General features: G+C 45.9%; 1 protein-coding gene across 1 annotated transcript in view; it reads right to left on the bottom strand.

The window, feature by feature from the left end:
• Nucleotides 1-6,955: 6,955 nt before the first annotated feature.
• LOC137366997 (deleted in malignant brain tumors 1 protein-like) overlaps nucleotides 6,956-27,159 on the bottom strand; it is a gene marked incomplete at its 5' end in the record, with an annotated part of 32,579 nt that continues 12,375 nt past the window's right edge. The window contains 10 exons of the mRNA XM_068028492.1: nucleotides 6,956-8,988; nucleotides 9,567-9,683; nucleotides 11,435-11,722; nucleotides 14,499-14,792; nucleotides 16,274-16,588; nucleotides 18,734-19,030; nucleotides 20,916-21,218; nucleotides 23,404-23,709; nucleotides 25,037-25,342; nucleotides 26,113-26,427. Of these exons, the coding sequence (XP_067884593.1) occupies nucleotides 8,909-8,988; nucleotides 9,567-9,683; nucleotides 11,435-11,722; nucleotides 14,499-14,792; nucleotides 16,274-16,588; nucleotides 18,734-19,030; nucleotides 20,916-21,218; nucleotides 23,404-23,709; nucleotides 25,037-25,342; nucleotides 26,113-26,427 (2,621 nt within the window). The remainder of the gene's footprint in view (nucleotides 8,989-9,566; nucleotides 9,684-11,434; nucleotides 11,723-14,498; nucleotides 14,793-16,273; nucleotides 16,589-18,733; nucleotides 19,031-20,915; nucleotides 21,219-23,403; nucleotides 23,710-25,036; nucleotides 25,343-26,112; nucleotides 26,428-27,159) is intronic.

Raw genomic sequence — 27,159 nt, 5'->3', positions numbered from 1 at the left:
CAATGATTCAAGGAAGATTACAGAGCATGAGAGAGAACATAAAGACAGACACAGAGTATTTGTTTAGCTTCTCTGCCATTGTCCTATGATGAGAGGCTGAGTAAATAGGACCTGTATTCTCTGCAGTTTAGAAGAATGAGAGGTGATCTCATTGAAACATATCAGATTCTAAAGGGACTGGATAGGGTCGACACTGAGAGATTATTTCCACTGGTCGGGAAATGAAAGTCTCCCTTATCCCTTCCTAACCAGCTTATCCACCTGTCCTGTCAGCCTCAGGAATCAGTGAACATTCACTCCAAGGTCCCACTGTTCACAGACACAGAGAGAATGTTGGAGACAGTCATGTTGTTAGGTTAGATCAAAAGTGCAAATGACAAATGTTATCATAGTTTGATGTAATCCTGTGTACACAGAGGTACAAGAAATAGGTGTCGAGTGTGAAACACCAGGAGAGAGGGAGGAATATAGATGGAGAGAGGGTAACAGTGAGAAAGGGAGAGATATGCATGGAGAGAGAAGTGGAGAGCTACTCTTACTGGTAATCTCTCTCCATCTCCGTCTTCCCCTCTCTCTTACTCACTCAATCAATCACTAGTTCCCCTCTCTGCTACTCTCTCCTTGTTTATTTCTCTCTCTGTACCCTCTTAATCTCAATCTCTCACTGTGTCATACCTTCCAGGATGCTGCACACAGCTTTGCGGGAATGCTGACCGACACTCTCCATCCCGATCTCGTCCTCTTTCTCTCTGGTAATCTCTCCCCATTGCTATCCTTCCCTCTCCCTGTTCTTCCCTCTCTATATCTATCCCTGTCTTTCTCACTGTTACTCTCTCCATCTGGATGGAGGAGGAGAAAGCGAGGCATATATAGAGGCAGCTTTACTCTGTATCTAACCCCACTCTGTACCTTCCCTGGGAGTGTTTTATAGAACAGAGAAGACAGAGATTTACTCAATAGCTAACTAATAGCTTGGCAGCATTTGATGGGACAGTGTAGACGGAGCTTTACTCTGTATCCCTGGAATTTAGAAGGGTAAGGGGTGATCTGATCAAAGTTTAAAGTGGTGGATGGGGTACCAATCAGGTGGACTGCTTTGTCCTGGATGTTGTCGAGCCTCTGGAGTGTTGTAGATGTTACACTCATCCAGGCAAGTGGAGAGATACCATCACACACCTGACTTGTGTCTTGTAGGTGGTTGAAAGGCTTTGGGGAGTCAGGGGGTGAGTCACTTGTAGCCACAGTACTGATGTGATTACTTCAGCTCAGTTCCTGGTCAATGTCTCCCCAGGATGTTGATGCTGGGGGATTCAGCGATGGGATAATGCTTTGAATGCCAAGGGGAGGTGGTTGGATTCTCTCTTGTTCCAGATGGTCAGTGCCTGTCTGTGTGTGTTTTTCTGTGCTCTGGGACCAATTTCCTCAATGGGAGGTCATAATGCTGCCTCATAACTGACTAGTTCACGAAAGGAATGCTGATGGAATGAACGGGACAGGGACAGAGTGGATACAACATTGGCTCAGGGACAGGACACAGAGAGTAGTGGTGAATGGTTGCTTCAGACTGGAGGGCGGTATCTTTGACTGACATAATCTTATACACTTCTATTCAATCTCCCCTCTATCTCCTTTGTTCTCAGGAGATCAAACCCAGCTTTTCCAACCTAACCTTGTAGCTAAAATCCCCCATCTCTGAAACCATTCTGGTAAATCTCTGCACCCTCTCAAGGAACCTCACATCCTTCCTAAAGTGTGGTGACCAGAACTGGACACAGTTCTCCAGTCGGGGCCGAAATAGAGCTTTATAAATGTTCAGCATAACCTCCCTGCTTTTGTACTGACTGTATACAGTGTACATTGTGGTACAGTGGTATTCCCCAGGGGTTTGGATTAGGACCACTGATCTTTTTGATATATATTAATGACTTGGACTTGGGTTTACAGGGCATAACTTCAACATTACACCATCTGCAATGTAATAAACAGAGAAGGGAATAGTAGTAGTAAATCTCTGTCTTCTCTGTTCTATAAAACACTGTCAGAGCAGGTACAGTGTGGGGTTCAGGAGGATAGAGGCAGTCTGGTGAAATGGTCAGACACACGGCAGGTTAACTTCAATGCTGAGAAATGTAAAATGATGCATTTAGGAAGGAAGGCTGAGGAGAAGCGATATAAACTAAATAGTACAATGTTAAAATGGGTGCTGGTTCAGAGAGATCTGGAATCTGGAGAGATCTGCGTCAGTTTTTATATCTGAAAGATTCAATTTGGGGCTTGGAGTCTTGTCAGTTGAATTGAGCTTCATCCTGAAAAGTGTCAGCAAACGTGTTGGGAAATGTGTCAAAAGCTGTTTCCATTCAGACATTCCTGCATTGTGGAAGTGTGAGCTGTCTTTGCAGAGACAGGAAATAGAGTTGTTTGAATGGACCTGCAGGTTTTAGTTGATGCAATAAGGTGAGAATTTGAATTGTGTCCCTTCCAGATACACAGAATTTAAGGTATTTACACAACACCACATGAAGTAGTTTACCGATGTCTGACAAACTTCAAAGTCTTCAAACACATGGAAGAAGAGGCGAAGGGAACAATATACAAAACCTGAGACAGTCAGGCAACAAACTGAATCTCTTTTTATGGGTTTTAATTTGAAGGCCTGAGTTGATGATTGAAAAGGCAGGAGTTCAAATCCCACACAGGGCTGTTGTGAATTTGAATTCTATTTTTTCTTTCAAAAAACATAAATCTGGAATTAAAAAACCTCTAGGTTGGAATGATTCACTCCTGTCTACTAGTGCAAAGCCTGTGTGTGTCTCAGTTTTGCTGTATTTATTAACGATTTAAGATGATGTGGTAGAATACAACATACCCAAGTTTACCAATGACACAAAAATAGGCAGCATTGTAAGCAGTGTAGCTGGAAGCAGAACAATGCAAAGAGATATCTGAAGTGAATGGGCAAAACTGTGGAAGAGAGATTTCAATGTCAGTAAAAAAGACTAGAACAGAGTACTTTATAAATGGTGAAAAGATAGAAACACTGGAGGTCCAAAAAGACTTGAGGGGTTTGTGTCCATTTGAGTGCAGTGTAGATTTACCAGAATGATAACTGGACTCCAAGGGTTAAATTACAAGGTGATATTACACAAACTGGGGATTTATTCCCTGGAATTTAGGAGGATCATGGTGATTTGATCAAAGTTGTTGAGATATTAAGGGGAACTGATGGGGCAGTTTGAGAGAAACTATTTCGGCAGCTTTGGAATATCGGAACAGGAGTAGGCCATTCAGCCCATCGAGCCTGCTCCGCCATTCAATACTATCATGGCTGATCATCCACTTCAATGTGTTTTTCCCAGACTATCCTCATATCCCTTTATGTCATTGGAATTCAGCAATCTGTCAATCTCTGCTTTAAACATACTCAATGACTGAGCTTCCACAGCCCTCTGGGATAGAGAATTCCTAAGATTCACAACCCTCTGAGTAATGACATTTCTCCTCATCTCTGTCCCAAGTGACTTCCCCCTGATTTTGAAATTGTGTCCCCTGGTTCCAGACTCCCCAACCAGGAGAAACATCTTACCCAAATCTACCCTGTCTATCGCTTTGAGTATTTGTTGGTTTCAATGAGATCACCCCTCATTCTTTGAAACTCTGGAGAACACAGGCTTGGTTTCCCCAACCCCTCTTCATAGGTGTTGAGCCTCCTTCTTGAACCGCTGCAGTCCATGTGGGGTAGGTACACCCACAGTGCTGTTAGGAAGCGAGATCCAGGATTTTGACCCAGTCACAGTGAAGGAGCAGATATGAAGCTCAGCTCTGGGTCTAATCTGCCGTCCATCTTGTGAACTTTTCACCCTGACGCAAATGAGAGAAAAGAGAGCGTAGGAACAGACGCGCCATTCTCAGCTTGGCAGGCTGTGACTAGTGGGGTACCGCGAGGATCAGTGCTTGGGCCTCGGCTGTTCACAATCTGCATCAACCATTGGGAAGTGGGGACCTAATGCAATATTTCCAAATTTGCCGAGGACACAAAACTCGGTGGGAATGTGATTTGTGAGAAGGATGCAAGGAGGCTTCAAGGGGATTTGACAGGCAGGAGTGAGTGGGCAGGAATATGACGGATGGAATGAGGGTGGGTGGGTGTCTGGAATTCACCGCCAGGAACGGTGGTGGAGGCAGAAACCCTCAATTCTTTAAAAAGGTACCTGGACACGCACCTGAAGTGCCGTCACCAGGAAGGCTATGGACCTGGTGCTGGGAGGTGGGATTAGATTGGGCAGCTAGTTTGTTCGGCAGGCACATACACGATGGGCTGAATGACCTCTTCCTGTGCCATAATTGCTCTGTGATTCTGTGGAATATAATGTGGAACAATGTGAAGAGATCCACTTTGGTAGGAAAAACAGAAATGCCGAGTATTTCCTAAATGGTGAGAGATTCAGGAAGTGCTAATGTCCAAAGGAACCTGGATGTCCTTGTTCATACCGTCACTGAAAGCTAATATCCAAGTGCGGGCAAGCAGTTTGGAAGTCAAGTGGTACGTTGGCCGATATTGCAAGGGGATCTGAGTACAGGAGTGAAGATGTCTCACCGCAATTATATTGAGCTTTGGTGAGACCGCACCTGGAGGATTCTGTACAGTTTTGGTCTCCGTACCTGAGGAAGGATATACTTGCCAGAGAAGGAGTGCAATGAAGGTTCACCAGACTGATTCCTGGGATGGTGGGATTGTCCAGTGAGGAGAGATTGAGGAGACTGGGCCTGCATTCTCTAGAGTTCAGAAGAATGAGAGGTGATCTCATTGAAAGGTACAAAATTCTTACAGGGTTCGACAGGGTAGATGCAGGAAGGACGTTCCTGTAGCTGGGAGGTCTGGAACCAGCGGACACAGTCTCATAATAAAGGGTCATCCATTTTGGACTAAACTGAGGAGGCAATTCTTCACTCAGAGGGCAGAGTATCTTTGGAATTGTCTACCCCTGAGGGTTGTGTAGGCTCCATCATTGAGTACGTTCAAGACAGAGATGGATAGGTTTCCCGATATGAAAATATCAAGGGATATGGGGAAAGTGCGGTAAAATAGTATTGAGACAGATTATCCACAATCTAGTTGAATGGGGGGGGGGGCAGGCTCGTGGGGCCGAATGGCCTACTCCTGCTCCTATTTCCACTGTTTGGAAGGATGATAAGGTGCAAGTTTGTTGAAAATGTGGCTGTCTCAACAAATTTGCTGTAGATGAAGTGAAAGTGCATGGAATAAGAACTATGGTGGCCTGAAGAAAACATATTTCAATGGAAAATGTAAGTCTCTGTTTGATCTTTTGGAATGGCCACTGTATTTTCTGCATGAATATGACAACAGCAGAGTAATTTGGATGAATGCGCTTTGCGTCTTCATCGCAGGAACTTGATAATGTGGATTGATGGAAATTGTGTTTTTTTCATGCATGGGTACACCAAAAATCAAGATGTTTTAATCAACTTCATTTTAAACGTATTTTAATCAACTTTGATAAGCTATTTGCATTTTATGAGCATTGTTTTTACTTGCTTTGTCAATGATCAACTGGATATCTCTTCCAGAGAAGTGACAGAATTTTAAAACACTTTGAATTATTTTCTACTGCGAGTTAACTTACTTCACTGTGCTTTTTATTTTGTTAATATATTGTATGGGGCAAATAAAACCAATTATGTTTGCGAAGACTATCTGGATCTGGCTTCTGCTTTGTTGATCTCCCTCACTTCAGAATCCTGAAAAGTGCAAGACAATGAATAAGATACTGCATCCGAATTACTACCACACTTGGCGCACTCACACACAAACACAGTCACACAAACATACTCACTGTTATGATCCTGGAGTCTTTTTTTTTCGGGAAGAATGTGGTGTGCCTTTAAAGCTGGGAAAAGGAGCCATACTGCTTTAAGGCAGCAGGCTCCAGAAGCTGAGTCAAAGAATGCATTTTTGCAGCCATTTGGAAACTGTGATCTAAGGGGTGCATTCTCGTTGCCCTGGATGCAGCCACTCAGACTGAGCATCAGGAGATACATTTGTCACAATTTAATTTTGAACTGGCTTATAATGCAGATGGACTGTTCTAAGAGGAAAAACAGACAGGCAGCTGTGTGGTAGCACCTGAAAGGAGGGCTCTCAGAGCATTTAAACTGAAGGAAGAGAAATTAGTCTGTTTATTTATTATTCTCTCTCAAAATTCTAAAAAGTCAAGCCAAAACAGAAATCTCTGATCATTAAAACTGAAGGAAGGGGAGTTAGACTGTGACAATGTTTTATCCCTCTAAAGTTCTAAAACTAAGTTGATTTATTAAAAAGTCTTTGCAAGTTGTTTGTTGTTGAAATTCATCGCTGGAGAAGGAGCAAAAATTTCGACTTCTGAATTGGACTGTTCTACTGTTGAAGAACATCCGCCCCCCCACCCCCTCCCCCCGAAAAGACGGCTCTGAGGACTTCAAGCAATCTTGGACTGTTCCACATCTGGCAGGAGCGTAAATCTGTCAGGACTCTAATTGTTTTCTATTTTAAATGTTGTTTATACCTTAGGAGTGTTTAAGAATGTAGCTTTCCTAATTATACGGTTAATTTGTTGATTTAAAGACACCTGGTTTGGTTAGCCTCACTCGGGGGTTAATAGATGGTACAGTTTGGCTGGGTCTTTCTTTAATGTGGAGAGTTTAAAAACGATATGTTAGGCGATCTGTGGAGGGACGGGACTGAATTAACAGTGCGTTTCTCCCACCACAATCTGAATCATATATTTTGATTGGAGGTTTTGAATGGGGCGGTCGGTCATAACATCACATACAAACATGCACAAACGGCCAGTCACACAAAAGCACACTCACAGAGAAACACACCAACACAATCAGACTATCACACATGCAAATACTTTTGGCTTCAAAGTCATAACCTTAGAACATAGTAGCATGGTAGGAAGAGTGAGCATTTTATTGGTTTCCATCCATCAGATCTAAATCCTTGATGAACATTTAAGTCTTGAATCATTCCATAAAGTTTTGAGGCAGAACAAGGATGTGTGGTTACATTTACAATTTTTTAACCATTAAGAATTCAACCCTTCAAGCCTGTCCCCCGTTTCAATTCGATCTTGGCCGGTCGGTACCTCAATGTCATTTCCCACCCCAGGTCCATATCCCTTGACTTGTTTACCTCAGAAAAATATCTATCAACCTCAGTCTTCAAAGTTACAGTTGGCTCCCAGCCTCACTCCCTTTGACAGGAGCGAGTTCCAACCTTCTACCACTGTTAGTGTGGAAAAAGGCTTCCTGATTTCGAACCTGAATGGGCCAGCTCGAACTGCAATATTTATATCCCCTTATTGATGATTCCATTTTTCCGTATGCACCTTCCAAACCCACGGCCTCTACCACCTAGAAGTACAAGGGCAGCAGATGCACGGGAACCCCACCATCTGCAAGTTCCCCTCCAAGCCACACACCATCCTGGCTTGGAACTACATCGGCCCTTCCTTCACTGTCGCTGGGTCAGAATCCTGGAACTCCCTCCCTCACAGCACTGTGGGTATATCTGCACCACATGGACTGCGGTGCTTCAAGAAGGCAGCTCACCACCACCGTCTCAAAGGGCAATTGGGGATGGGCAACAAATGTCTTGCCAGTGATGCCCACATCCCATGAATGCATTAAAAAAGTCTAAGTGATACAAATCCTTTGACCAGTTTAAACACCTCGATCAGATCAGCCCTCGCTTTCCTACAATCAATGTGAGCCAATTCTAACTGCGAGTAAAGACTTTTCTTGCAAACAAAAGGAGAAATTTGCAGAAAGCAGTTCGGAAAACAAGCAAAAAGGGACCGTTTCACATTGGCGAATGTTACTTGTTAGGTTAAAATAGAGTTCTTAATTCTTCAATTGGTGCCTTTCATGACGTCAGGAGGGTCCAAGCCAATGAAACACTTTTGAAATAAAGTCACTGTTGCAATGGAGGAAACGCCACAGCGAATGGTGCGCACAGCAAGATCCCACAGTGGTCATGTAATCTTTTCCACTGATATTTGTCGAGGGATAATTACACCTAAAATATGAATACCCCTCCCCCCCACCCCACACCCCACTATGAAATAATGTCATGGCATCATTTACATCCATCTGAGAGGGCAGACTGATCTCCACCAGTTATTTTTAGACTGTGGGCATGGAAATATTTATCACATGAAAACTATGTCGCTTAATCTGTCTGATACAAGTCTGTGTTGAACTGAGTGTTGTTGCATCAAGCAGATTTGGAACTCTGGGCACGGTCTATAAAATGGCATCTGGGCAGTTGCACAAAATGGACGGTATCCCCATCGGCCGCAAGTTAGGCGCCCCCTGCCCGATACCTATTCCCATTCAAGTCAGTGCAACGGAATGCCGGGTGGGCGCCGTGTGGGCGGCCGAGGGGACGGCGCCCATTGTTGCGTCTCCGCCCAGATGAAATTCCGCAACTGTTTCTGAACTGCTCCAATCCCATTAGCAGTCGAAATTCGATTTCAATTAGCTCCAGCACACGGCTACTTTTTGCAGCTTGATCTCTGTTGACAGATGTTGGCGGTGTTGTTACTGGTGAACATCTGGGTTTTCCACCTGCATCGGCAAAATGCTAAAAGGAGGTTGACAGGAAGCACAGGATAAAAAAAAACTAAATCTTGGAAGCCAGTGCACGAGGAACGGGATCACAACAGGTACTCGTTACATGACCAGCCAATATCTACTTCAATTGACTACCTTAAATCTAAATACTGACATATAATGGGAGGCGAGAGTCGTACTGCTCATTACGCTACCACACATAACAACTATCAAGTCCTGAAATATCTTCACACTGTATCTTTCTTCCGAGTACAGTGCACAAAGTATTGTCCAATTAAAAGGTAGTATCGTCATCTATTGCTTCTATATGAGTCACGTCATCAAGCAGTCGTTCTCGAACGTAAATCCTGTATTCTGTGGGTTGGAAATACATCAGGTTATTATTTAAATAATATCATTGGTGCACATCCAAAGCAGAACAAAGACAACGTACAAAGAATAAATATTACATTCATGTATGTGATTCGATCAGAATGCGATTTCAAAGATACTTCGGCCGGACTTTTTCCCTTGTCGGACAGGAGCCATCCACCAATCGAAAAGTCGGTGGCGATCCCGCCCCCTGCCGGGCCTGAAGATCCAGTCCGGATTTTACAGTCCCCAGGCCCTTAATTGGTCTTAGGCCAGATATCCACCTCATTGAGGGTGTTGGGGGTGGTTGGGGCATTGAGGGCGGCCCGATCAGGAGCCCCACACCGACCCCAACTCCCCAGGCCGTCAGAGAGCCACCTGCTTTTGTCAAGCGGCTTTTCTCAGGCCTGGGACGCCCAGCTGCCAATGGAGATTTCAGCCTGCACGGGGTGCAGTGGGTGCAGAAAGTGATCCCAATAGCGTCACAACGGGTGCAGAGACCCACAAAAGGTTAGGTCTTCTGACTGCATGTTGCAAATGCAGAAAGTAAGAAGTGCACCGACATAAAGTGTGCATCCTACCACGTTTACTCTTGCACGTCTTCGGTTTTCTGAAGTAATACACAAAAAGGACCAGAATCAGGAGAAGGATCACAGTCGCTAAGAACCAGCCGATGATTGTCTTAACATTGGAGGATCCTGGAGTGAGTTTGTAAAAAAAAACACCAATGTAAGTCAGTTTAACGGTATCATTTCAGACATTTCTTGTACGCCAATCAATTGAACATGAAACCCTTTCTTCCCCAAAAAATTCTTGCTGTGAACGTCATCTGTGCCGGGTGCCCAAAAGAGATGCATTCGGATTTTCCCCCCAGTTATAGGCCCCACCCACTTTTCAATTCAATTGGCATCAATGTATTGGTCTCCTGGAGAAAGTATCTTAGACAGAATTGTAACAAGCTCCCAACAACTAATGGGTAAAGCAGGTGAAAACGTTGTCTTTGTGATGGATCAATGCCCTAAGATGGACCCACTGTCTTTACCCATCCGCAGACTCCTCCTGCTCATGTCAATGGCTGATGTCTGCCTCCTGTAAAGCTTATCCCTGACGTGAGATTAGGAGTGTCCTTTTTTATTCGTTCATGGGATGTGGGCGTCGCTGGGCAGGCCAGCATTTATTGCCCGTCCCTAATTGCCCTTGAACTGAGTGGCTTGCGAGGCCATTCAAAGTCAACCCCGTGGCTGTGCGTCTGGAGTCACATATAGGCCAGGCCAGGTCCGGACGGCAGACTCCCTTCCCTAAAGGACAGTAGTGAAGCAGATGGTTGAATGGTCATCATTGGATTAGCTTTGTTTCAAAAAATTTCAGACTTATTCATTAAATTAAAATTTCACGTGATAGGATTTGAACCAATGGCCTCACAACACTAGTCTTGGTCTTTAGCGTATGAGCTCAGGGGCATCACCACCACCTCCCCGTAAGGGATCGGTGTGATATTAACTCTCAAAATGGATTTGGAGATAGACTAGAAAGTGAATGAAACGAGTAAAGAGGCAGAGTGTGTGGTTAATTAGATAGCTCTACCAAGTGTCCTGCACAGACACGATAAAACTCCTTCGATGGTGTGTTAGTCTAAGGTTACAAAGCTTGGACATTTCTGTGTCTTCATTCCCAGAACTGGAAAGATTGCAATCTTCTTATTCATCACCAGTGACTGCAAGCTTATCTCTCTCACAACCATCCTGCCTTCACAGTGCATAGAAAATGTCAACAGCACATGCCCTGACCTGTTCTGCAAAAAAAAAGGGGTCGAATATAAAGTAGGAAAGAATGCGTTCAGCATCATATAAATGATCGGTTTCCTGTACTGTGCCCTATTTCCTATGTTAGTCCACTTTCCCAGACTACCAAGAGGGGTTCAAATAAAGTTAAATGTGAATGAATGATAACAACTCAGCTTTTAGTTTCGAATGGCTAGATTTTAACATTTACCATTCCGGTTAGAAACGTTTTCATGACCTAGAATAACCTTTCATAACCTTACTGAAGCATTCAAAAGTTACTTGAAAAGCAAGAATGGACAAGGTTAGGTGGAGAAGGCAGGGGACCGGGCACTAAGTCAATGGCTCACTCGGAGAGCCGGTGCAGACACGATGGGCTGAACGGCCTCAATTGCCCCTAGTGTAGGTAGGTGGTAGGGGAATATGGGATTACTGTAGGGTTAGTATAAATGGGTGGTTGTTGGTCAGCACAGACTCGGTGGGCCGAAGGGCCTGTTTCAGTGCTGTATCTCTAAATAAAAAATAAATAAACAGTTGGGCCAAATAGCCTGTTCTTATGCGATAGCTTCTATGTAATTCTATGCAATTCAATGTTGCCTTAAATTGAGGGCCTCCCCTCCTGATAAGCCCCGGCAATTCTAAATGCTTGCAATGCAAACCTCACTCACCTCGAACGGCAACGAGAACAGATTCGGTGTAAGTCGAGTTGAGTAATCTTCCATTTACTTGCACTTCGTATGAACAAACATAGCGACCTTCAATACTATCACCGCTGTTGTTTAAGGGAAAGGTGAAGGTAGAATTTGGCATTGACAAACGTTGCACTTGCCTCGATCCACTGGTACCCACTTCCAATAAGTACATCGTGCCATTTGCTGTGCCATTTTGAACTGTGCAGTTAATGAGATTTTTCCCTCCGACTGTGAATAAGTCTATTTTCGGCTTTTGCAGAGGATCTGTTTCGAAGAACACGCGGATGAATGAAAGTTCCGCAGACACGTCGGCAAGCATGTAAGTATACCGTTATACTCGAAATTAATGTACATTAGAAAGCCAAAACAGCCCGCCGCTCTCTGCAGGCGAGGTGAACCAACTGTGCCTGCCCTTAACTAATGTGGCTGAAGGTCTGTGAGTGAGCATGACCAGATTAACCATCATGCTCAGCAAGGAATTATCCGACAGTGCTGAGATCAGAATTGTGTTTTCAACCCTTTGAAAAAACAAACCTACTGAACTTGCCGAACTGAGAGGCTAACAATGTTATCGTAAGGGAACAGAGATAGCGCAGGTGAAGAGAATGACATCGGTATTTGTATTTCTGAAGAATAGATCTTGGAGACTGTGCAACTTAGATAAGATGGGGCCTCGCGTTCTAACAAATTCTACAAGTATCGTTATCTGGAAGATTGACTACAAGCAGCTTCCTGAGATTAAAAAGTACAGAAAGAAAGGTGAGCAACTTTGTGGGCGGGTTCAAACCCCGCGGTTTAAACAAAGACCTCAGAATATAATTGAGTTACGTGTTTTTTTAAGGGAAACGTCATAGCCTGTCAATATAATAACCCAGGCCCATGCCCTGAAAAGGGGTACAAAAGGCTGCATTCATCAGAGACCTTTACTGCAGTCAAGAGGCAGGATCCCAACAGGTGTTGGAAGGAGCATCTGCAATTGACAGGCGCTGGCCACTTCAGCTTATTGCAAGACGAATTATTGGCAACACAGTTGAGCATTCTGACCCTGGATCTTGTTGAAGCTTTTATTTGTTGGGAGTAAAGGAATGAGCAGCTTTTAAAAATTATTTTCTTTCTCAAACTGTTAAACATGTCATCATTTTCTCTAATCAATTTAAATTTTCCATAAATATCTTAAACCGGTGCCCGTTTTTAAATCCATACAAATAAATTAACCTTATTAAGCACAACAACTTTTCGATTGAGTCCTCAATTTGTTCCCGCACAATTTGCAGGTCAGAAGGAACCTGCCTGACTGAGTGTTTGAAAAGAATAATGTTTAAATCCTTCCTGTTAAACTTACCACATGCCATGTCTCTTAAATGTCTCACATACTGTATCCAAAAATGTTATTATGTGAAAGATCTAATTTGCATTTGAATTAATCAATTTCTGTTTCCTTTTTACCCCTTACAATACAAGAGAGGCTACATCTCAGAAGTACTTAATTGTCTATAAAATGCGTTGGACGTCCTGAATTTCCCAAGGGATGACACTGAAAGGCAAGTTTTATTCCTTGTTCTTTCACCCCTCCCTCCTTTCTTTGAAACTGACACTTCTAGTGACCACAATCGCCCTCAGCATTCAAACGTGGGAAAATTGTGGACCGCAATGAGTAAATGATTAGGTGACACCATTCGAGGGATCCAGACATTTTATCGAAGAAATGTATGGTGTTATGAAAGTACTTCTGGTTTTTTTTTGAAAAAGTGTCACGGAGGAAGAGACTCAATTCTTGATGAATGTTTAAACAGTCAAGCCAGCTGAAGGAGAAGGGAATTCCCAGGGAAGGAGAGAAGACGACAACCCAGCTCAGCTTTCCAGCACCTCTCTAAAAGACCCTGAGAAGTCCACTGTGTCAACTCATCTCGCCACCCAACTTTGAAGAAAAACCTGCTAAATTATTTCTCAAAGCTGCCTGAAAAGAACTGTTGGAACAGATCCCAGTGACCCGTCTATGTGTACTCGGAGGCCAGATTATGTGCCAGTTTTGGAACACAACAATCTCATCTGCTGTTTTCTTCAAGAATTAGCACGTATTACGCTCAAGTGGTTTTCTTTTTTGTCTGTAACAGAGCTCTGAATAAAAATCCCTTTTATTTTTCCAGTTAACCAGTGTATGCGTGAGTGTGTGACTGTGAGGGGCTATGGCAAAAAGGGAACTTTAAAATTTCAATCTGTGTGTTTATATTTTGCTTCATTACTGGTTTAGAGTTGTTTTATAATAAACTGAAAATGTTATAGCTCATTAAAGAAACCTGGTTAGTGTGTTCAATTCTGGGAAAAATAGAATATAAGATTGATGATATCAGTAAGTGGGAAAATGTAAATATATGCTGTGACCTGTGGCGAGTAGAACTCGAATAGACAGTGCACTCCTCGCGCCTCAGTCTTGACACAACTAAATTCAATTCACTCAATTCTGCCCCAATAAATGGCACGGAACAAGGAACACAGCTTAGGTGGATGTGAACAGCCGCATGGTATGACTGGAAGAAATGCAGGGGACTTCTCTCTCTGCCCCGGGGAACAGCATTTATCCTGTGCCCGACATCAGCAAAGCGGGTGACGCAGTTTGCCTGCCACGTTATTCGTGGTGGGATCTTGCTGTGCGCAACAGAGCTGTTTCCTTCCCCGCATTGCCAAAGTGGCTGAACTTGGAAGTTACTGAATGGGCTGCAACATGTGTTTGGGAAGCCCTGAGATTGTGAGAGGTCCTTGATATAAAAGACAATTTATGTGTCCCTTCTTTTCTTTTGCCTTTTTTTTCTGCCCTACATTTTCGTTCTCTCTCTCTCTCTCTGTCTTCCTGTCTTCCCTTCCTGCTTTCTTCCTTTCAATCTTCCTGCCTTTCATTCCATAATTCGTTCATTCTGCCCTTTTTATATATATATATATATATATATATTGCTCTCCTTTCCACCTTTCCTGCGAGATTATTTCATAGTTGGCATCTATGCAGTGTGATCTTCATATGCATGAAAATATATAGCCTTCTCACCTGTTACAGCGATGTACACGGAGGCATTGAGAGAAGAATTTAGGTATCGCCCAGAAAGTTGGTTTCCATACTTGCAGCTGTACGTCCCAGCATCCTTCTCAGTTAAATTGGTCAATTGAATGGTGGCGGAATTGACTCCTTGCTGGAGGTCTCGGTGGGTCAGGTAAACGTTATTGATGTAAAAGTCAATTCCCCGGCTTGTGTTTCGTTCTCCGATGGTGCAATTTATAATAACCGACTCCCCTTTCAGAAATACGTTGTAGCTGGGTTCCAAAAGTATTGTCGGCTTGATCCCTGAGACAAAACAGCATTGTAGAGGGGAATCAATGAAAACACAAACATGCACCAATTCCAATCTTCATAGCTGACTGTCACAGAGAGAGGGGGGACAGAGGTAGAGGGGACACAGAGATAGGGGGACAGAGAGAGAGGGCGGACAGGGAGCGAAAGGGGAGGGAGAGAGAAAGAGAGGGGGCAGAGAGAGAGGAGGACACAGAGAGCGTGGACGAGACAGAGAGGGTGCGGAAGCACAGAGGGGGAAACACAGGGAGAGAGAGACAGAGAGAGATCACTCCTGACTGATGGATATCTATCTGGAATACTCCACATCATTACAACAAGTGTGCGGGAAAATATTGACTACTTGTGCAAGCAAATAATGCCAGCCATCTCATGAAATCAGTGTCTAACATCATGATGAGAAAATAAGTCAATAAATTAGTCTTCTCGTTTGAAGCTTCTTCACAAAAATGCGCATTTGTTGTCGTTTTAATTCATAATAAGATAAATATTGAATGCCACTATCTTTCTGAAATTGCCTATGTCATTTGGTGATACAGAACTTGAGTATTGCTGAAACCAGAGACATTTGTCAAAGCTTTCCATCTTGCACTCATCAGGACAATTCGCAAGAATGCCAATGTAAGGGAGAGCAACAACTTTATCCTGTATGAGAAGAGAGTGCTGATCGGTTGGCAAGTGGATTCTGATTGGTGGAGGTGTTGCCATGGAGAATGCACCAGTTTATGGTGACTGACAGTTACCTGCCCAGCTTTGCTTGAAATTTAAACCAGGCATCTTGACCCTGATTGGTCAAGGCATTGCCCTGAGGAATGAACCAGCGAATGGCTGTCACTTATTTTGTTTAGCTGCAACAGGCGCAATGTGTGCACATGTTCTTTCTGTCTGCAAAGAGCAGGGCCCTGTGTATTAATATATGCAGCTTCCAGTACGCGCAGATGCACCACACTTCGAGCCCGACTGATGATCTTAAACTGGTTGTCAGCGTAATTCTTAGCACACTGAGGATTATTTAGCAAATGTTGTGCAATCGCGGAATCACATCTAATGTTGGACACTATGTTTTGCATACCGCAAGCACAGGCTGGTTGGGCACGGTTTGTACCTTGCCCATTGCGAACAGCGGAAGGGACATGTTTGACACAATGCACCAGTCTTTGTGATGTGCGGCCAATATACCAAGCATCACCCTGGCATTGAAATTCATGCACTGCAATACTGGTGCATTCTCCATGGCAACGCCTCTACCAGTCAGAGTCCACTTGCCAACCAATCAGTACTCTTTTCTCACACAGTATAAATCTGCTGCTTTCCCTTACATGAGTATTCTTGCGGACTGTTCTGATGAGCGCAAGATGAATAGCTTCTCCAAAATGTCTCTGTGTACCACGATGCTTTGAAAATGGCACCATTTTGTTCTCCACGGTAAAACTGTCAATTAGGATGGGAATATTTTAGAATGGCACTGCCCTTACCGGAACAAATGACACTGGCATCCTCTCCGTGATGGCAGTTGTGCTGACCCCAAAACCTGGACGTGCAGTACCACAGCACCGATTCATCTCCGCGGCAGGCGACATCGTCCAACCATATGGGTCCGGCGCCCCTTCCGAAGCGAGCGTGCGTTGGCGCGGCGACAGCGTTTCCGCACCCCAGAGCACTGCAGACAACTTTGGCGTCCAGCAATCCCCACTGGTCATCACAGATGGTCCCCCAGCTGTCGCCGAAGGAGATCTCCACTCGGCCCTCACAAGGGTTACTCCCGTTCACCAGTCGCTGCTCCATGCTTTCTGTTCGGGTGATAAAAGAGGTGTTACACTCCAGGCCATTCGGCCCATCGAGTCCACGCCAGCTCTCCACGGAGCTGTGCAGTCAGTCCCACTCCCCGGCTCAACCCCTTACCCCCTGCAAGTCTATTTCTCTCAGCTGGCCATCCAACTTCCTTTTGAAGTCTGTGATCATCTCTGCTTCCACCCTGCCCTTGTGGGCAGCGATTTCCAGGCCATTAGCACCTACTGCATTAAAAAGTGCTTCCTCATATTCCCCCCTGCATCTTTTGCCCAAGACTTTCAATCTGTGTTAATGGGAACAGCTTCTCCTTGTCTAGTCTAGGTAAGCTTGTCATAAACTTGTACACGTCTAATAAATCTCCCCTCAATCTCCTTTGTTCTAAGGGGAACAAGTCCAGCTTTTCCAACCTAACCTTGTAACTGAAATCCCCTCCCATCCCTGGAACCATTCTGGTAAACCTCCTCTGCACCCTCTCAAGGACCCTCACCTCCTACCTGAAGTGTGGTGCCCAGAACTGGACACAATTCTCCAGCTGGGGCCCAGCCAGAGCTTCATAAATGTTCAGCATAACCTCCCTGCTTTTGTACTCTGTGCCTCTCCTTACGAATCCCAAGATCCCCTCTGCTTTACTGACCACTTTCTCAATATGCCCTGCCACCTTCAAAGATCGATGCACAGGCACCCCCAGGTCCCTCTGTTGCTGCACACACTCTTTGGGACTGTGCCAATGTGTATACATTGCCTCTCCCTCTTCCTTCTGCCAAAATGCGTCGCCTCACGCTCGCCAGTGTTAAAGTCCACCTGCGACCACTCTGCCCATTCTGCTGGCCTCGCACTGTCCCCTTGCAGGGGGTTTCTATGGGGCATCTCCAACTCGTCCAACTGTTTGTTCCTTATCGAAGCCTTTGCCCAGTTGCCCGAACACTCTGAGGTTGAAATTCGTCTTGGGCTGGAGCCTATCGGCCGCCTATAATACATCCCACCCGCCTTTCAGCTCCATTGACGTCCAATGGGTGAGCGGTCAATCCCCAGCAGTGGCAATATCGGGTGGTATTGGACCGGCTGCCCATTCGGAGCGGCAGTACCATCAACGACAATGGACTGGGATACACCTTCGGGTGGTCTAATGGGAACTTGATGCACTGCTGCCCAAGGCGAATACCAACCTCCGAATTTGAATTTCACATCACACACTAATACTTGTGGTAGTTGGAACGCAGAAACCAGACGCACCAGCTCGGCTGAACAGTAGAGCGGACGCAAAACGAGCAGTCAGGATCCGTGCTGTACCGGCCGCCCAATAATCAATTCCACTGAAGTCAGTTAAGCGGACTATTGGCTAAACCACGTAACAGGCAGCCGATGGGAAACTGCCCATTTTGCACCCACTGCCCAACACCTCTCCCTAATCCACAGGGACCAATACCATTCAGCCACGCCCATTTCAAAGCCATTCCCCGCTTAGCTCCATCCGATGAACTGCAACGGAAGGAGAAGTTATTCGTGGCGTGTAAATGAGTGCCCAATTTTTTTTTTTGTTGTAGCTGCAATCCCAGAAGGCCTCGGGCATCTCTCGACATTAGAGAGAGAGAGAGAGAGAGAGAGAGAATTGCTAATGTATCGCTTGATGATCACCACAAGGGGAAGGTAGATCACCATGAATGACCATAGCCAGTCGGGGGAATTGAACCCACACTGTCAGCATTGCCTTGATATCACCCTCTCGCTAACTGATGAAGTGTCCCATTTGATCCCGCCTATTCTACACGATTACTCAAAGTTAAAATTGCTCCCCTTATAAGCAAGAAATCATGGAAAATGCAATGCCACCCACTGTCTATCCCCATGCACGACAAAATAATACCCCCAAAACCTGAACAGGATTAGAGTGGTCCTCCACAATTGTCGCTAAAATAAACACAAAACGCTGCTGAGGCTGGAAATGTGAGAACAAAAGGGAAAGGTGTTTTAATAGGGCAAGGGGGGTAGGAGAGAGTATATAACAAAGCAGTCATGGGACAAAGGCAGAGAGCGTGTTAATGCTTGTGGTGAAAGACTGAATACCAGCTGGGCCACATGACTGTAGATGCACTCGTGACCATTCCTGAATGTCAGATTTCACTGTCATTATTGAAGTCGCCTACCTGCGATGGTTATTGAAAGGGCTTCGCTTTGGGTCGAGTTGTACCCTCGTCCCACTATCGTCGTTCGGTACGCACAAGTGTAATCCCCTTGATTGGCCATGCTTGTATTTGCAATGGTAAACTCGGCTACAAAGTCCCGCACAGACATCCGAGCATTGGCCAAAAGACCATCTTGGTAGAGGTGGAAGTCACGCGTGCGGTACGGTTTCGGGGCTGTGCACAAGATAGTGAGCAATTGGCCCTGTGGAAACTTCTCGAATTCCGTGTTCATGGAGATAATGGGTCTTTCCACGCTACCTGAAAGACAACACAGGTGAATGGTATGCCGGGAAAAGCTGTTTTTACACACACTGCCTGAAATGGGTGCAGCAAGGCAGCCCAAGCAACTCACATCTCTCAGCTCGACATTGCGTTGAGCACTCCGGATTCTCAATCTGGGGGAACAGACTGAGAACGGGATTTCAAAAGCGGGAAGGCGATGACACTGTGGTTTGGATGCAGTGGGGCCAGGAGATGCAGGAATCGAGAGCTGGAATCCAGGAATCACAGGCACCGCTCGCTGGAGCTGATGCACTGGTGGAAAGGTGTCACTACAGATCACACTTCACAGAGTGGTTTTGTTATAAATGTGCAAGCAGGAATGTATGATAGAATACGGAAGAGAGACAGAATGGCCCCAAACTGAGGAGTAAATTATGTCTTCAAATCATGTTCGAAATAAACAAACGCCTACAACCCATTGGCATTTGTTGTCAATTATCTTAGAGTCATAGAGATATACAGCACAGAAACAGGCCCTTCGGCCCACCGTGTTTGTGCCAGCCATCAAGCACCTACCTATACTAATCTCATTTTCCAGCACTTGGCCCGTAGCCTTGTATGCTATAGCATTTAAAGTGCTCATCTAAATACTTCTCAAATGTTGTGAGGGTTCCTGCCTCGACCACCCCTTCAGGCAGTGCGTTCCAGATTCCAACCACCCTCTGGGTGAAAAGATTGCTCCTCAAATCCCCTCTAAGCCTCCTGCCCCTTGCCTTCAATCTATGCCCCCTGGTTATTGGCCCCTCCGCTAAGGGAAAAAAGTTTCTTCCTATCTAACCTATCAATGCCCCTCATAATTTTGTCCACCTCAATCAGGTCCCCCCTCAGCCTTCTCTGCTCTAAGGAAAACAACCCTAGCCTTTTCAGTCTCTCTTCATAGCTGAAATGCTCCAGCCCAGGCAACATCCTGGTGATTCTCCTCTGCACCCTCTTCAGTGCAATCACATCCTTCCTATAGTGTGGTGCCCAGAACTGTACACAGTACTCCAGCTGTGGCCTAACTAGCATTTTACATAGCTCCATCATAATCTCGCTGCTCTTATATTCTATGCCTCGGCTAATAAAGGCTAGTATCCCATATACCTTCCTAATCACCTTATCGACCTGCGCTGCAGCCTTCAGTGATCTCTGGACAAATACACCAAGATCCCTCTGACACTCTCTACTTCCTATGGTCCTACCATTCATTGTATGTTCCCTTGCCTTGTTAGGCCTCCCAAAATGCATCACCTCACACTTCTCAGGATTAAACTCCATTTGCCACTGCTCTGCCCATCTTACCAGCCCATCTATATCGTCCTGTAATCTAAGGCTTTCCTCCTCACTATTTACTACACCACCAATTTTCGTGTCACCTGCGAACTTACTGATCATACCTCCTATATTCACGTCCAAATCATTAATAAAACTCTGCCCTCTCGTCACTGACCCTCCTGACGGTCAGCAAGCTTCCTCCACGTCTATTCTCTGACAAGCCCTGACAATCCTGAACACCTCGATTAACTCGGCCCCTTCACCTTCTCTGCTCTAAGAAGAGCAATACCAGCTTCACCAGTCTCTCCACATTTACTGAAGTCCCCGAATCCCTGGGACCATTCTTGTCAACCTCCCTCCGCACCCTCTCCAAAGCCTCGACATCCTTTCGAAAGTCTGCGGTGTCCTAGAATTGGGGCAGAATCCTCCAGCTCAAGCACAAAACCACATTCCCTTGCCCAAGCTAGCATTGTGATAAATCTCCTTTGAAGCCTCGCCAAAGGCCTGTCATTCTGTGCAGTGTTCATCGCATGATGTATCCCGGTTGAACATGCATTTCAGAAGTGAAAATGAATTCAGAAGGACAGTATTTGAATGGGCGACTCACTTGCGATTGTTACCTTGACCCGGTCGCTGTGAGTTGACGAGTACAGCTTGCTTTTGATCAGCACTTGGAACATGCAGGTGAAGAAGCCTTCCTGGTGCAAGGTTACATTTTGCACAGTTAAGACGGCGCTGGATGCTGAGATCGGCCCCACAGAGGTAACAGCACCAGACTCCCCGACTTTGTAGAGGTAAAATGTTATCACCGCAAAGACGCTGGAGGAGGAGCATCGGAAATTTGCGGCTTCACCTTGAACAAAGGCGGCGGACAAGCGCAACACGGAAATCGACGGCCTCTGCAGTTTATCTGCATCGAAAGAAGAGAGTGAGCTGGTGGCCCCGATCAAACCGTACCATCATGGGCCAAGTGTAAAATGGGCAGGGGCCGCATCTGTCGCCCATTCTAAATCCCGCCCAATAGTGAAGTCAATGCAACTGAATATCTAGTGAGGACTGGAGCAGAGGGCAAGATGAATTTCCCACCCATTCAGAAATATAACATAACCACACGCATCAGCCATTTCCCTTCCATGTTTTTAATCACCAAGAGCATATTGGGAATGGAGATGTACATGACTGAAGCACATCTCGTGGATTGTGACAAAAGGCATCGCTTGAAAGTTATTCAGAGAATATCTGTCAATCGAGTAATTTTGGTTACATCTTAACATGTGAATATTATCATCACGATACTGACTGGGGGGTTCTGGATAGAAGATTGGTTAGCCAACAGGAAACAGAGAGTGGGCATCAATGGGTCATTTTCTGGTTGGCAGGATGTAATGAGTGGTGTGTCACAGGGATCAGTGTCGGGGTCTCAACTTTTTACCATTTATATAAATGACTTGGATGAAGGGACTGAAGGTATGGTTGCTAAATTTGCTCCAGACACAAAGATAGGTAGGAAAGTCAGTTGTGAAGAGGACATAAGGAGGCTACAAAGGGATACAGATAGATTAAGTGAGAGGGAAAAGATCTGGCAAACGTAGCCCGAGTGGGAAAATGCGAAATGGTCCATTGTGGCAGGAGGAATGAAAAAGAAGCATATTATCAAAATGGTGAGAGATTTGCAGAGCTCTGAGATGCAGAGGGATCTGGGTGTCCGGGTGCATGAGTCACCAGAGGTTAGTATGCAGGTACTGCAAGTAATTGGGAAAGTTAATAGAATGTTGTCGTTTATCTCGAGGGGAATTGAATATAAAAGTAGGGAGGTTATGCTTCAGTTCCACAGGGAATTGGTGAGACCACATCTAGGGTACTGTGTGCAGTATTGATCTCCTTATTTAAGGAATTATGTAAGTGCATTGGAGGCAGTTCGGAGAAGGTTTACTCGACTAATACCTGGAATGGGTGGGCTGTCTTATGAGGAAAGGTTGGACAGGCTAGGCTTGTATCCGCTGGAGTTTAGAAGAGGAAGAGGCGACTGAACTGAAACAGATAAGATCCTGAGGGGTCTTGACAGGGCGGATGCGGAAAGGATGTTTCCCCTTGTGGGAGAATCTCGAACTAGGGGGTCAATGTTTACAAATAAGGGTCGCCCATTGAAGACAGTGGGTCATGCGACTTCAGAGATCTCTTCCTCAAAAGGCGGTGGAAGCACAGTATGTTTGAATGTCTGTCTTGGCAAGGACCACCAAGAACAACAAAAGCAACAACTTGGGATAGAAATTGGACTCAGTTGCGTGCACAAAATGGGCATAGAGAAGGGTGAGGGCCCTGGAGGGGTTTGACAGCAAGAATGAGCACAGGCAGGGGAAAATCAGGATTATCACATCAGCCACCCTTACACGCCTCGTCTTACAGGCAATTCTATTGTCCTCAATTGGACTGACAGCCAGGCGGCGTGTTTAACTGACGGAGGGTGTGGTGCAATCTCAAAAGTCAAAAGTCTCGTCCACAATATCTTACCCAGAGGGAATCCTGAATTGGGAAGCGACAGGGAAGAACGAAAGAATTCATTCTCACTTCATGCAAATGGATGGGGGCATCTGTGGAGCCCACGTAAAAGTGACGCAAACGGGGGTTACAGACTGAAAATTCATGGCGGGATGTGTCACTCAGTGGGCAGTCACCATTCGGCCTTCCGTTATGCACAGTGCCTGAAGTCTAGTGGCATTGCAGACAACGGAATCAAACACCAGGTCTGGCATCAAAAGGATTGGGAGTGGCGCTGATCTGAATATCGCCTGTTTTGCATCACCGCATGTGACAAATTACAGCCCTTACAAATATTAATTTGCCTGCCACTACTATTTGCTTCCCAAAGGCTTCCATGAAGTTCTGAGTCCGACGCCTTTCGCACATTCAAACACCAAACTGGATCGTGCACCCTCCAGTCCTTGATGCTGCAGTAACCCGAGGGAACTCACAAATAGGCTTCCATTATGCCCGTCTCAAGGGGCATCGAGCTCCTTACCAGCGGGGCTGAAAATGGACTTTGGTAGCCATGCAGATCACCCTGATTGGAGCTCTGAAGGGATGCCTCTCCTTACCTGTCACGGTCACCTTCACCCGGTCGCTCTCCGTCGAGTTGTGGAGCTTCCCCGAGCGCTTTAGCTGAAACAAGCAGGCGTAATGTCCATCGTCAGCATATGTGATGTTGGCGATGGAAAAGGTCACAGCGAAGCCCGCCATTGGCACGGCCTGGTAGGTCACCGAGGTTGCCCCGTCAATCTTGAGCAAGAGGAAGATGGCCCCGGTGAAGACTGTGGAGGCCGTGCACCTAACGCTGACAAACTCGCCAATGGAATATTTGCCAGAGTCTCGGAAGAGCTGAATATTTGGTTTGGTTGGCTTTTCTAGAATGAAAGGGAGGGAGGGAGATTAAATTAGCCAATGAAGTGTTGCAAAATCACATAACCACAGAACGAGGCCACTCAGCCTACCGTGCCGAGGTGAGAACACCTTGAAAGAACGATTGTATTGTTCCCACACTTGCTCCCACTGCCCACGCTTTCCAACATAGCCTCGCTATCAAGGCAGGATTTATCCGAGTATGCCATCAAGGAGCCGCTAGCCGAACTAAAGACAGTGGGAATCGGTGGGAAAACTCTCCACTGGTTGGAGTCATTGCGAGCACAAAGGAGGATGGTTGCGGTTGTCGGAGGTCAGTCATCTCAGTCCCCAGGACATCACAGCAGGAGTTGCTCGGGGTGGTGTCCTAGGCCCAACCATCGAAAGGTCAAAAGTGGGGATGTTTGCTGACCATTGGACAAAGATCAGCACCATCTGCGACTCCTCAGATACTGAAGGTACTACTGTGTAGAAATGCAGCAAGACCTGGACAATATCCAGGCTTGGGCTGATAAGTGGCAAGTAACATTCGTGCCACACAAGTGCCAGGCAATGACCATCTCCAACAAGAGAGAATCTAACCATCTCCCCTTGACATTCAATGACATTGCCATCGCTGAATCCCCCACTATTAAAATCGTGTGAGTTACCATTGACCAGAAACTGAACTGGAGTAGCCATATAAATACCGTGGCTACAAGAGCAGGTCAGAGGCTGGGAATTCTGTGGTGAGTAACTCACCTCCTGACTCCCCAAAGCCTGTCCACCATCTACAAGGCACAAGTCAGGAGTGTGATGGAATACTCTCCACTTGCCTGGATGGGTGCAGCTCCAACAACACTCAAGAAGCTCGACACCATCCAGGACAAAGCAGCCCGCTTGATCGGCACCCCATCCACAAACATTCACTCCCTCCACCACCGACGCACAGTGGCAGCAGTGTGTACCATCTACAAGATGCACTGCAGCAACGCACCAAGACTCCTTAGACAGCACCTTCCAAACTCGCGACCTCTACCAACTGGAAGGACAAGGGCAGCAGATACATGGGAACATGACCACCTGCAAGTTCCCCTCTGAGCCATCCTAACTTGGAACTATATCGCCGTTCCTTCACTGTCACTGGGTCAAAATCCTGGATCTCCCTTCCTAACAGCACTGTGGGTGTACCTACCCCACATGGACTGCAGCAGTTCAAGAAGGCAGCTCACCACCACCTTCTCAAGGGCAGTTGGGGATGGGCAATAAATGCTGGCCTAGCCAGTGACGCCCACATCCCATGAACAACTAAACAAAAAAAGCCTACTGGCTCAAACCTAGACGATCACTTACCTATCACAGTGATCTTGACTCTGTCACTCATGGTGGAATTGTACAACTTTCCCCTTCTCTGTAACTGATACATGCAGGTGTAATATCCGCTCTGGCTCATGTTGATGTTTTTGACAGTGAATGTGACGTTGGAATACTTTGCTTCTGCCACCAAGGAACTCACAGAGGTGGACTCGCCGAGTTTGTGCAATTGAAATGTTCCTCCCTTGTAGTAATTGGGCGAGGCACATTGAATGCTGAAAGACTCCCCTTGAGCAAATATACTGGATGTCCTTAACACATCTATTTCTGGGCTTTGTAACTGATCTGGGTCAAAAGAAAATACAGTGAATCGAAAATCTGTATCGCACCGCAATGGCATATAAATCAATAGAGGCATAATATCAGGTGTCATTGCCACAAAGAGTATACTCTGCTCATTATAATGACAGTAAGGAGTTCTTTCATCATCATTTCACTGGATGTAAGTTGTTCACTGCAGGCCAACGTTAACCTGACACGAACATTTCCCAAATGAACAGTTAAAAATGGGAGACGTTGTGCAGTGCCTGTCACCACATCCTGAAATGCGGAACAGCCCATGAAATACATTTTGTTGGACTTGTATCTTTATAATGGTACATTTATAAAGCTCTGGTTGGGCGCCAATTGGAGCATTGCGTCCAGTTCTGGTCACCACACTTCGGGAAGCAGGTGAGGGTCCTTGAGAGGGTGCGGAGGAGATTTACCAGAATGGTTCCAGGGACGAGGGATTTTAGTTACAAGGTTAGGTAGGAAAAGCTGGGTTTGTTCTCCTTAGGACAAAGGAGATTGAGGGGAGATTTAGTTGAGGTGGACAGGATTATGACATTAGATAAGGTAGACAAGGAAAATGGCTCTGTGACTCTATGCAATGGAGGGAATGGCAGAAAGATGCGACCAGAGGGCAGACGGGTCCTCAGTGCGATGTCTCGTGCAGGTGACCGCATCTCCGTTACGATATGTGGCACTACCCGCTGGAGGCAGTGCCCACGACTAATGTCCACCCTCTCGCCATGCCTACTTCCACCCTTCCCTTCCACAAGGCAGATACGCACCTGAACAAATGACGCCAGCATCGTTCTTCTGTCGGCAGGTCCGGGGGCTGATCGTCTGGATCGGGCAGGACCACAGGAATAACTCGGACCCATTGCACCGGACGTTGTCCAGCAAAATCGGGCCTGCCCCTTCTCCAAACTGGCCACCGGAAATGGCCGATTGGCCAAACCCACATCCGACCTGATTGCAAACAACCTGGACATCCAGAATGTCCCACCCGGAATCACAGATAGTGCCCCAGGTGCCATTGTAGTAAGCCTCGACTCTACCCGAACAGGAATTGGGCCCATCCACCAGTCGAAGTTTAGCGTTATCTGAAAAACCACAAGGAATACAAGATTAATGACCCTAAAAAGCATGACAGAAATTCACTGAAATGTATGCCGTTTGCCCTGTTGTGTAATCCAAAAAGATGGGGATGAATGGCACGGCATGGAATGAATTATATACAATTCACAGCACACAAAAATCAACCATTCGGCCCAACAGCTCCGTGCCAGCCCTTATACACCACCTGAGCCTCCTACCACCCTCTTCATCTAACGCTAACTGCATATCCTGCTATTCCCTTCTCCCCAGCTTTTCCCAAAGTGCATTTCTACTATTCTCCTCAACCAACCCATGTTAGGAGAGTTCCACTTTCTCGGCATTCCCTTGGCCAAGCAGATTGTCCTGACCTCTGCAAGTCTGACCCCGAGCTTCCAGTTGCTTTCACCACCCTCCTCTCGCGTGCCCACATGTCTGCCCTTGGCCTGCTGCAGTGTCCCAGCGAGCCTCAAAACAAGCTCAAGGAACATCACCTCACATTCCAAGTGGGCACTATGCAGCCTTCTTGACTCAACATTGAGTTCAACAATTTCAGAGCATGACTTTTTTTCTGAAACGGGTTTTTCTTTTGCTTTTGGATAGAGCTGTTCATTATTCTGCCATTAACACTCTCTCTGGACTAATACTTTGTCCTTTGTCACAACTATTAGCACTCCATTTGCTCTGTGACATCTCTGTCATTTAATCTCTCCTGCTCTCTGCCCTATCCCTTTTTTTCC

The sequence above is a fragment of the Heterodontus francisci genome, unplaced genomic scaffold, assembly GCF_036365525.1.
Source record: "Heterodontus francisci isolate sHetFra1 unplaced genomic scaffold, sHetFra1.hap1 HAP1_SCAFFOLD_690, whole genome shotgun sequence".
In the NCBI taxonomy this organism is placed as follows: domain Eukaryota; kingdom Metazoa; phylum Chordata; class Chondrichthyes; order Heterodontiformes; family Heterodontidae; genus Heterodontus; species Heterodontus francisci.
The sequence above is the reverse complement of the archived record's forward strand: the minus strand, read 5'-3'. Positions and strand labels throughout refer to the sequence as shown.